The sequence below is a fragment of the Ailuropoda melanoleuca genome, chromosome 4 (genome assembly GCF_002007445.2).
Source record: "Ailuropoda melanoleuca isolate Jingjing chromosome 4, ASM200744v2, whole genome shotgun sequence".
Taxonomy (NCBI): Eukaryota; Metazoa; Chordata; class Mammalia; order Carnivora; family Ursidae; genus Ailuropoda; species Ailuropoda melanoleuca.
In genome coordinates, this window is record NC_048221.1 from 550,771 (window position 1) to 561,683 (window position 10,913).

At 64.8% G+C, this 10,913-nt stretch overlaps 1 protein-coding gene across 1 annotated transcript in view; it reads right to left on the reverse strand.

Annotated features, from left to right (window-relative positions):
- The window catches only part of SBNO2 (strawberry notch homolog 2), a 48,005-nt gene that overhangs the window by 1,227 nt on the left and 35,865 nt on the right, over positions 1–10,913 (reverse strand). Inside the window, exons 10-28 of the mRNA XM_034659999.1 lie at positions 8,969–9,101; positions 8,767–8,872; positions 8,280–8,433; positions 7,232–7,408; positions 6,612–6,709; positions 5,836–5,918; positions 4,606–4,797; positions 4,179–4,348; positions 3,518–3,649; positions 3,118–3,253; positions 2,925–3,037; positions 2,760–2,831; positions 2,555–2,663; positions 2,271–2,345; positions 2,028–2,171; positions 1,010–1,104; positions 675–929; positions 387–463; positions 9–207 (exon numbers count right to left, since the gene is read on the reverse strand). Coding sequence (XP_034515890.1) covers positions 9–207; positions 387–463; positions 675–929; positions 1,010–1,104; positions 2,028–2,171; positions 2,271–2,345; positions 2,555–2,663; positions 2,760–2,831; positions 2,925–3,037; positions 3,118–3,253; positions 3,518–3,649; positions 4,179–4,348; positions 4,606–4,797; positions 5,836–5,918; positions 6,612–6,709; positions 7,232–7,408; positions 8,280–8,433; positions 8,767–8,872; positions 8,969–9,101 — 2,520 coding nt within the window. The remainder of the gene's footprint in view (positions 1–8; positions 208–386; positions 464–674; positions 930–1,009; positions 1,105–2,027; positions 2,172–2,270; positions 2,346–2,554; positions 2,664–2,759; positions 2,832–2,924; positions 3,038–3,117; positions 3,254–3,517; positions 3,650–4,178; positions 4,349–4,605; positions 4,798–5,835; positions 5,919–6,611; positions 6,710–7,231; positions 7,409–8,279; positions 8,434–8,766; positions 8,873–8,968; positions 9,102–10,913) is intronic.

A 10,913-nucleotide genomic window follows, 5' to 3' on the forward strand; every position in this document is an offset into this window, starting at 1 on the left:
GTGCCCGCGCGCTCACCGACTTGCTTCTTCTTGTCCTTGGTCTTGAGGCGTACGATCTGCAGGTAGCTGCTGCTGGTGACGTCAGCCATGACGGCGGCGATGCGGCCCCACACACGCAGCAGGGCCCCGCACAGCATGTAGTGATGGCGCAGCCGCAGGCCCTGCGTGCAGTCCTTGCCTTCCTGCACCAGCCGGCAGTGGCGGTTCCTGCGCGGGGGCAGGGGAGGCCAGGCTCAGGGTGATGCACAGCCGCCCCTCCGCGCTCCCCCCCACGGGGGTCCTGGGCACGCCCCCCTGCAGCCCCGCGCCGTCTGTAGGGGCCATGTAACCCCCCCCAGCGTCCGGCTGCTTTGCAGAGAGGGCCCGCCCTGTCCTCCGGCCCTCACCAGGCAGTGTGGCTGCAGTGCGTCAGCGAGAAGGCGTAGCTGTTTTCCCAGTGCTCCCGGGCCTCCTCCGCCGTCACCTGGGGACACGCAGCCCCGTGAGCCACCTGCACGCCTGTGCCCCCCCCCCACCCCGTGCAGGGCGCCCCAGGCCTGCTCCGCCGGCTCCTGGCAGCCAGCGGAACGGCACAGGAGGACCCGTCGGGTGCGACCCGACCGGAGGAACAGGCGCCCCTACGCCCCAGGCGGCACCCCGGCCAACAGCCCCACGCCCCGTGAGCCCCGCGGTACCCGGCGGAACTTCCGGCACAGGCTGTCGAACGTCTCCAGCTGGCTCTGCCGGCCCACGTTCGGCTTGTACACCGTGAAGTGCTTGCCGCGGTTCTGCTCGGCCAGCAGGCAGCTCAGCTTGTTGCCCCGAACCTGGGCAGGCGGGCGTGTGCATGAGGCGGGCAGGTGGGGGCTGCTGCCCTCCCTCCCCCGCCCTTGCCCCGCCAGCGACCTGGCGTAAGCCTCGTCCCACTTCAGGCCACGGTCCACGCTGATCTGCAGGAGCACATGGGCTTAGAGCACGGGGGGGGGGCGGGGCGGGCCTGCACCTGCGGGGCGGGTCTGTGTCCCCTCACCTTGTAGAAGACCACCTGCCCGTCCTGGGGGTGCCCGGGAGCCAGGAAGACCTGCTGGCTCTCCTCATAGATCTCATCGATGCCCGGAGCCAGGTCTGTGCAGAGGACGTGGAGAGGACACGCGGGGGTGAGACCCTCCCGCCTGCCCCCCTCCCCCAAACTGGAGGGTCCTGGCTCTGTGGGGCCAGGCCCTGTGTGGCTCAGTAGGCTCCAGGCTCTGGGCTCTACGGGGCTAGGAATCCCAGGTTCTTAGGTACAGCCAGAGAGGCCCACAGGGAGCAGAGTGGAGGGCTCCCCCAGCAGAGATGGGCTGGAGCCAACACCACCCAGCGCCCTGGATGGCAAGTGGCCCCTCCGGTGCTGGGTGGCTGGGGTCCAACACCCCCCCGCCGGAACCTGCTGGACACTCACACTTGGTATGACTACAGACAGCATACAGCCTGCTCTGCGTGGCTTTGTGGGGTGGTTATGTACAGTCAGCAAACTACACCTGCCACTGATTTGATGAATAAAGTTTTATCGGCACATGGCCACGGCCATTTATTTCCCAATAGTGTGTGCTTTCACTACCAGGGCCAAGCTGAACACTCAGACACTGCCCCCCAAACCTGAAAATACTGACACTGGCCTCTTTCAGGAGGGTCTGTAGCCTCTCGGCCCGTTGTTCTTGGTGAGGGCCTGGCTTGTGGGGCAATGACAGCAAACGTGCTGGGCTTACCACCACCACACTAAGCATACCAGTACGTGCCTCGCATCTAAATAAAACTCTCCAGTCCTTGGGGGACACCCGAGAAAGGGACCCTGTGGTTCCCCAAGCACAGGACAGCACAATAGCGCCCCTCTCCCTGGAGTCTTCACGGTGCCCCAAGTCCTGCACCTCCACGGCCCTCCTGGTGGCCTGTGGGGTGGGGGCTGCCCGGGCACGGCCTCGGTCTCTCCGTCTGATAGGAGAGTGGTGCTGAGGCAGGCACCATACCGCAGGGGCCATCCCCTGCGCTGCCCCCGCTGTGGCCCTCACCCAGGATGCCCATGTCGTATTTGCCCTCCTTCTTGTCCATCTCGATGAGGTGGTCGAAGGTGTCCGAGAAGTACTGGAACAGCGCGTTCTGCTTGTGCACCTCCAGCCCCAGGATGCGGTTCAGGAACTTGGTGATGGAGCAGTCTGCTGGGCAGGCGGGGAGGGGCTCAGGCTGTGTCACAAGGGGGCCTTGCCTGGGAGGTGTGCGGGCCTTCCCACTGGGCGGCTGCGTACAGGACTCACCCTTCTCCACATCCAGACAGCCGGACCTGGACTCGCGCCCACCGATGCCGACAGACAGCAGGCCCTGCTTCATGTCTGTGGAAGGGAGGGCCTCGAATGTGTGCTGCTCCCTGCCGGCCCCTCCCCAGCCAGCCCGGGGTCCTCCTTGCCGCCGGTGCCCCCTTTCTAAGTGTGTGCGGGAGGAGACTTCGGACACAAATCCGATCTGCCAATCCCAGTGCCCCAAACAGCTCAGGGCCAAGTTGCCCCCCACCCCAGAGACCCTCGCTCGCGCCCCAGCTCACCCCGGAAAAAGGCAGCATCTCCTCCGGGGTAGCCCTGGGGCAGTGGCACCTTGTTCTCAGTCTGGCTCAGGATGGTGGTGAGGACACAGGTGAGGGCCCGGGCGCCGTACTGAGTGGAGGGGTGAGGGGGTCAGGAGGGCCTGGGTCAGAGGCTGGGCCTGGGCAAGGGACACCCCCTCTGCCACCCCCGCTCCTCCCCAGGTACCTTGTTTTCAAAGTTGTACTTGCTCAGGTCGCGGGACTCAGTGGCGCGGCGGTCCCCATGGGTCAGAGCCCCCTGCCCGGGATGGGGAAGGCCGTCACGAGCTGCCCCCGCCCGTCCTGGCGTCCCGCTGCAGCCCTTCCTTGGGGCACTCCCCCGCCCACTCACCAGGCTCTCCAGCCGCTTGGCAACGATGGAGGCAAACCTGCGCTCCCCGGCCAGCTCTGAGATGAGGAAGACGTACTCGGGCGCAGAGACCTGGTTGGACCTGTGCGTCCGACCTGAAAGCAGAGGAGGGCTCTCAGGGACCAGCGTGGAGGGCGGGGCGGCCTGGGGCAGGGCGTCCTGGGCTGGGGCTCACCGAACTGCTGGATGGCACGGTCAGCGCTCCAGGGCAGCTCGAGCGTCATGTGGACCCGGCGCCGCTGGTTCTGGACACGGCGGTCAGCTTGGAGGGAGATGCCAGAGCTGGAGGCCTCGGAGATGATGGCCACGAGCTGGGGGGATGTGGATGGGACAGTCCGTGCCCTGCAAGCTTCGCCCGGACCGCCGGGGCTCACTCAGGGTGAACCACACAGGCCCATATGCACACGCACACACACTCACACGTGCTCTCAGTCACAAACACACATGCACGTCCAGTGCTCTGTGGTCCTGGGGCTGGGCCCCCAGGGTCTTCACAGGCTCCCCCCGACATTGGGGGGACACCTGTTGACAGCCCATTCCCCGAGCCCCCCAGGCTTCACCTCCATGGTCCCCACCTTCTCCCCACTCATGAAACGCTCCTTCTCCCTGAGGTTCACGTGGTCGATGGAGAGGCCTTGCTCTGCCCGAGACTCGAAGGCCACTGTCCCATCGGGCCTGGACACCACGCGGCCCTTCCTGCCTGTCATCTGGGATTCGGGGAGAGGGAATGGCAGTCAGCTGGTGAGGCCATGCACCGGCTGGTCCCTGCCTGCCTGTTTCCCTGCCTCCCCACCTGTGCCCCTGGGGCTCCTGAGTGTGTGTGCTGGTGGGGCTGCAAACGGGAGCCAGGACTCAGCCTCCGCCCCAGGGCCCCAGCTGCCCACGGGCAGACAGCAGGATTTTCACTCCACCCTAAGTTTTCTATTGTGAAACGGCTGCCTGGGGCAAAAACAGACGTGGGCTGTCGTCACCACGGCATAACCCAGGAAAGGGTATGGTTGTGCGGGTGGGAGAACAGGGGACTCAAGAGCACCCTCAGAGGCCCAGGGGCACATGAGGGTGTGTGGGGAAGGTGGTCGCAGAGTTGGGCTGGGGAACAGGGAGCCGGGCGTTCATGGCCGAGGGAGGAGAGTCGGGCCTTGGGTCCTCCCCGCCCCAAGCCCACCTCACTGTGCTGGGTGGGGACTCGAAGCAGCCACCTGGGGGCCTCAGAGCCTGCATCCCCAAGGAGCTCACCTCAGCCACTCTCTCCGGGCCCCCGAGCTGGTCGATGAGCTCATCCAGAGTGTTGACAGGCAGCTCCCGGCCCAGCACCCGCACCTTGGCCAGCAGGTCCTGCTTTAGCCGCTCGACACGCTCCAGGACGCCGGGGCCGTGTGGGTCCCGCTGCAGGGGGCACAGGGGCCCTGCAGGGCCAGAGGGTCAGGGGTACCAACCAGCACACCTGCCCACAGCCCTGCTCCCAGCAGTGGACAAGGAGGGGGGTTCCTGGGGGTTGGGGCACAGCCAGTGCACGGGAGGGGGAGGGGTCCAGAATGTTCTCCCTCACCCCAGACTGCTGGCATGAACCCATTCTGCCTCTGAGCAGCAGCTCGGCCCTGACAGCTCTCTGAGCCCGTCTCCCCCATCTGTAAAGGGGCAAATGCTGGGCTTCGGGCCTCACCACGGTCATCGGCTGGCAGCCCAACGGCGTCCAAGATGACCACGTCGTCATCCAGCACGGACTCGGGGGAGGAGTGGAAGTCGCTGTCCAGGCCGGCGTCCGATTCTGTGCTGCTGTCGTCACTGATGCGGATCACGCCTGCCACCTCGCACGCCAGCCTGGGAGCCTTGGCCCCGCGACCCCGCGGCCTCCCTGCACACGGAGATCCAGGCTCACTGAGGCCCGGCCCGCTCCTCCCTCCTGAGGGGCCTGGCTCATGGTGACTCCCCACGTGGGGAAGGGGGCCATTGGGGCCAGGCGCACGTGCGGGGACACTAGTGGCCTGTCCGGCTTTGGGCTGCTCTCCTAGGTCTTGCTGGGCCAGGGCATGGTGTCAAGGGACAGCTCTCACATCCCCATCCGGTTTCCTGACACTTCAGCTTATCCTTGGTTGGTGCTAGGGGAGGCCGCACGCCTGACTTCAAGGCAAGCCTGCGTGGGCTGGCCAGAGAACGTGTGCAGGTCCCAGGAGGGTGGTGGTCCGGGCACCTTACGTGCTCTGCCACAGTCCGGGATGCCCCACAGGCCAGTCCCGGGGGGGCGAGAGGGGGATTCTGTCCCCCAGGTCTGGCTGTGTGACCTCAGGTGAGTTGCCTGCCCTCACTTCCCACGATGAGCTGATGCTCAGCCTCTGCCGGAAGGAGGGTACCCTCCCCGTCCTGGGATACTGCTCACGAGCCCCATCGTAGCCCACGCAGCCGGCACGGTTCAGCCACAGGGCTGGCTTCCACCGAGGGAGCGTGAGGCTGTGCCCCAGAGTCTTAAGCTGCCCCCCACCCCATCCCCATCTGAGGGTGATGCTGGAGGCCACAGGGGTGCTGCTGCCTGAGGTCGAGCTAAGCACACCACCCTGCAGCACTGGCTTCTTGTCTCTTGCTTACTTGGCAGCTGAGGAAAGGTTTTGGGCCCTGCTGGGATCCGTGTCTCCTAGACACGCAGTACAGCCTGGAGGCTGTACTGAGCTACCTCTGTGCCTGTCCCCGCCGGACAGACGGGGTAGGGGGTAGGCGTCATGAGTCAGGCCTCCAGAGAGACAGACACCCGGCTCCCCCCGCGGGCTACGCAGCAAGCAGCAGAGACGGAGGGCTGCTCAGACAGGAGCCAGGCCATGACGGAAACCTGGCAGCGTCACAAGCCAGGCTGTGCATGGGTCAGGGGTCAGGGGTCAGAGGCTGGTGGTGGGGGGCTTACGTTTTCTCTTACTGCCTGCGCCTCTCTCTCTCTTTCTTTTGGTTGAAGGAAAGTGCTTCTGAATTAGTGACAGAAAGACACCCCTGAAAACAAGAGGCAGAATTTATTCCCACTACGAGGGTCATGCTGTCCAGCGGGAGACCCTGGGCCCGTGTGGGGGCTAACTCTGCAGAGGGGGGCGCACCCAGTGTCCAGGGTTCAGAGAGGGCAGGTGGGGGCAGGGAGGCAGCTGTGAGGACTGCGGGGGGCGTGGAGGGTCCGGGGTCTGAAGGTCCGAGGCTACAGGGGTACAGTTTTAGTGGGAAGGCCTGAGCATGGGGCAGGGGCCTGGGTGTGGCTCCCTTCTCCTAGCCATCAAGGGCTCAGGGCTCTGCCTGCCCAGGCGAACCACATCTGACGGATGTTGGGCCCGGGAGGCCTTCCCTGCCCCGGGGAAGGGAGGCCTGCTGCTTCAGGGACCCCCCAACATGTATGCAGTCCCTGAAACAGTGCCATGCCCACTGTGGGGGGTGGGCACCTGGAAGCCTCGTGCTGAGATCCCAGGTCCCTCTGCCAGCACCCTCTGAGCCCTGGGGTCACCCATGGCCAATCTTTTCTGGTTTTGAAACTGGAACATGGCCAATAGTCGCTGGGGGCTGGGGCTGCTGTCTGAGCAGATGCACATCTAGGCTCCCACGGCTGGGGTCACAAGACACGGGCTGTCACGTGGGGGGGCTGTGGGGCGGACTGTCCCAGGAGTGGCTGTACTACCCACCCTGGCTGTAAGCATCACTCACTCAGCAGCGGAGACGAAGCAGTCGAGCTGCCCATCCTTCTCGTCCAGCACCTCCCGGGTCCGAGCCTCGCCCGTGGACTGCAGCCCGATGACCACACACTTGCGGGGGTGGGGAGGGGGAGCAGGGGTGAGCTGGGCTCTGGGACCCCCAACAGCCATCCCTGGAGGGCCCCAGGCTTCCAAGCCCAACCCATGGTGGTCAGAAACCCGGAGTTGGCCTCAGTTTCTCTTTCTGCCCCTTCTGTCCAGCTGGCCACCAGGCCCCCAGCACACCAGATCCACCCTAGAACTCCATATAGCAGTGGACAGCTGTCCTCGGCCCTCCTGAACCCTCTCCCTTATTCTCTGCCCTGGCTCCTGCCCAGTTCTTTCTGGAGACTCTCCAGTCCTGCTTGGACATGGAGAACCAGGGGCAAGGCCACGCCTGTCACCTGCTTCAGGGGAGCTGGGCCAGACAGGACCAGAACCTTCTGGGCCTCAGCATCACCACACCCTGGCCTCACAGGGTCAGCCCAGCCACACGAGGGTGCGGGGGTCCCGGTGGAACCGCGAAGCTCTCGAGAAGACAGGGCAGAGCGTCCCGGCAGGCCTGCAGGTCCAGCCGTCGCGTCCCCAGCTCACCTTGTCCCGGGCCAGCTCCTCCCGGGCCAGCTCCACCAGCCGGTGCACTTTGGCCGCAACGCAGAGATACTTGAAGAAACGCTGGTGGGCCGACCAGAACTGACCCCACAGGGACTTGCGAGACTCGAGGCCGATCCAGTCGGCTGCCTGCTGGAACACGCCCAGGGCCTCGGCCCACTGTAACGACACGCCCGGCTCAGGCCACTGCTGCCGCTAAACGACTCCCCCCAGGACCGCCAGCCGCCACCGGCTGGAATTCGCGGTCCCGGGGTGGGGGGGTCAGAAGCTGAGCAACACAGAGGCAAAGCCGAGAGACGTTCACAAACCGAACTGTGTGATACCACGAGGCCGCGGTGACAGCGGCACAGTCACTGGTGCTTTCAGAAAGGGGCGGGGACATCTGCAGTGACCGCCATCTGCCAGCAGTCCCCGGGCCCTTGATAATACAGACGGGGCATCTCACCTGGGGCGCTGCTGCCCTAGGGACACGGGGCCACATCTGGGGACAACTGGAGCCTTCACAACGGGGGTGCTCGCGGCATCAAGGGGGTGGGACCAGGGCAGAGAACAACCAGTGGGGAGTGGAGAGATGGCCCTCCTTTGGTCTGAACTAAGAAAATCATCTACAGCACTGTCAGGGCTGACGCTCAGGGCTTGTCCCACGCAGGAGAACTGACAGTGACAACAAGGGAGCCTCCCCACATGCAGGAATGGCAACAAAGAGGAGGCCAGGCCACAGGCACAGAGACGTGGACGCTGAAACCGGCCCCGAGCCCTGCGAACAAGCTCCCAACATGGTGGGCAGGCTCACTGGGGGCCCGCTTCCATGCCCACAGTATCCCCGCCACAGAGGAGCTCCCCACACGGTCGCGACGCTGATCTCCAGGCAGAGACCCGGCGGGCGGGCCAGCTGCTTCCTCCTTTCCGTAAGCCGACAAATGCCCGTGGCCCCTTTGAGGACAGATGCTGAAGGTGACGGGAGCATAATCCCGCAGGGAAGTGCACACGTGGGTCCGTGCTGCCAGAGACCCCCGGCCACCCAGCTTACCAGCAGGGCCGCACGGTTGTAGACGCGCTCGAAGGCTGGGGCCAGCGGGATCTCCTCGATGCGGAAGGTGACGCCGGAGAAGCTGAGCTGGCGGGCGATGTACATACCGCTGACTTTCATATCCATCGCCACGATCTCCATGGCGCCCACACCCCTGCGGACACACACAGGGCCACCCGGTCACAGGCTGGGTCCCACTCAGCAAGAGTGACTCCGGGAGGGGCCGACAGCAGGAGCTGAAGCTGAGGAAGGGCCAAGGGCACAGAGAGCAGAGGGAGCATGTGCGAAGGCCCCATGGTCTTGACCTGCCCGAGCAGAGGAAGGGTGGGAGGGGCTCCTTCCCCGAGAGCGATGGCAAGCACCCGGCAGAGAAGAGCGAGACAGCTCTGGTTGCCGCACGAGTGCGGGCCAGGCCCCAGTGTGCGCAGAGCAGTGCCCTCTGTGGGTCCCTCGCCAGCCCCCGTCTTGGGCAGGGAAGGGCACCCACCTCTTCTCGATGGCGTGCAGAAACTCCTCGAAGGTCCGGAAGGGAGTGCCGTCGCCCCAGATGCCCAGGCGGCTCATGTAGATCATGTTCCGGGGCTCAGAGGCACCTGAGTTGGGGGCCGCTGTCAGCTGGCCAGGGCCTGGGATGCAGCCCCAGAAATGACCCGAGGGCCAGATGCAGACCCCTCCCGCCGCGTGCCCACCTGTGGCGCTGGCGTAGACCACCCTGGCCAGGGGCAGCTTGTTCTGCAGGTCCAGGACAGCCTTGCCCATCTTCGTGGAGCTGGCGTTCTTGGCTTTGTGGCACTCATCAAACACAATCTGGTGCGGGCAGGGTTAAGGACTGTTCCGGAAGGCAGGCAGCCCCAGAGGCCCTGGCCTGATGCCCCAGGGGGAACTCAGCAAGGTGCCTGGTGGCCTTCAAGGAGAGTGGGAAACAGCCTGTAGGCCCCCCACCACTGCTGACGGACACCTGACGTGTGACGGCTTGGTGAAGACATTAAGGAGCGCACACCAGTGAGCACAGAGAAACGGGGTCTCTAAGGAAGAGGGGCGGGCTGGGAGCAGACAGGCATCCTGGCCGTAGCTGACCCCCAGGGGAGCTGGGGAGGTGCTGGGGTCTCTGTGTCACTTCCCACGCACACTGAAGATCCTGAGCAAACAGACTATCGCATGGAGACAGAAGTGGGGCAAGCAGCTTCCAGGCAAGCGTACGGATCGTGAACCTATTTTAAAAAGCAAGGGGCGCGTCCGCACACACGTGTGCACACATACAGATGGTGTGCGTGTCAAGTTCACGGGAGGATCTGCCAACACAGGACCGAGAAGCAGGAGCGCGGAGGCGAGCACATAGCCCGGGGAGGGGGTGTGTTCCACATGCCGTCATTTGCCCTAGGCCGAGTGAGAGGCCTCCGGTCCCTTCTGGCACGGGGGAGCTGTTCTGTGGGACAGCAAGGATCTGGCCACAGTACACCTGTGAACTTGCCCATGCCGACATCCCTCTTCTGATCTGTGACTGGGACCAGGAGCGAGAGGGAATTTTGGAGAGTGCTGGGAGGACTGGGGGGCAGTCACCTCACTTCTGGAACGGGCCCAGGAAAGTGAGATGGGGTGATGGGGCACGCTGGCTGGGCCGGATCACTCAGAGCTGTTTTTAACAGGGAGGCCAGAAACCACCGCCATGTCTCTGAGACAGGACAGGGTGGCATGACACATGGTGACGACAAACATGCCCGGGCTCAGGCAGGAGGAGAAAGGTGGCGTGCCAAGGTACACACGGGACAACCTCTGGGGACAGGGCCCAGGAAGATGCCCCCAGAACCCTTCAGCAAGCACCACCAGCAGTGCAGAGACGGCCATGCACACCAAGGGGCAGGGTGCTGAAACCCCCAGGCGACGCTGTGGGCCCCCACCTGGCACCTCACTGCAGGGAGACTGAGGGGGTCTGCTCGCAGAGTGTGCGATACACACGCAGCAAACACCCGACCCACGCCGGACTGGCCTGCTTGCGCTTACACTTTCTATAATGAACTGCTCCACAGCTCGTCATCCAAGTTCCCAGAGACCAGGGAAACCAGAAACCCCTCCAACCCCAGGACTTTCTGTCAGAAAGGGCCTGCAGCACATACAGATACCAATACGGACCAAACCCGTCAGCAGAGCCCCCACAGCTGCAGCAAATCGGCCTTTGGCCCAGCTGTCCTCTAGATGCCCCAGCCTGGCCTGCCCACGCCCACCGAACCCCCAACAAATGGAGGGGGCGCGGGGCAGGAAAAGGAGAGGGAGGAGGCGCTCTCTACCCCATTCCTACAGCCACAGGCACCTTCCCGCCCTTGGGGCCCCTCTCCACGCTGTCACAACAAACACCGCCCCCACGTATGTGGTCAGGGGTCCAGCTTGCGGAGCCGGGAAGCCGAGCCAGACCGCAAGAGGACGACAGCGGTCAGGGAGGGAGAGCCTCCTGCCCGGAATTCCTCCAGCTTCCGGGGTGAGGTCCCGGTTTCCAGGGCTCCTCCCCTCCCTTCGACCCCCCTCCTTCTAGACCCCACCCTTTCGCTTCCCCACCCTCCCGTCCGCTCCGCCCCTCCTTCCTCTAAAACCCCCATCCAGGCCCCCCCCCTCCTCTGGCCCCACCCTCCCTCCGATCCC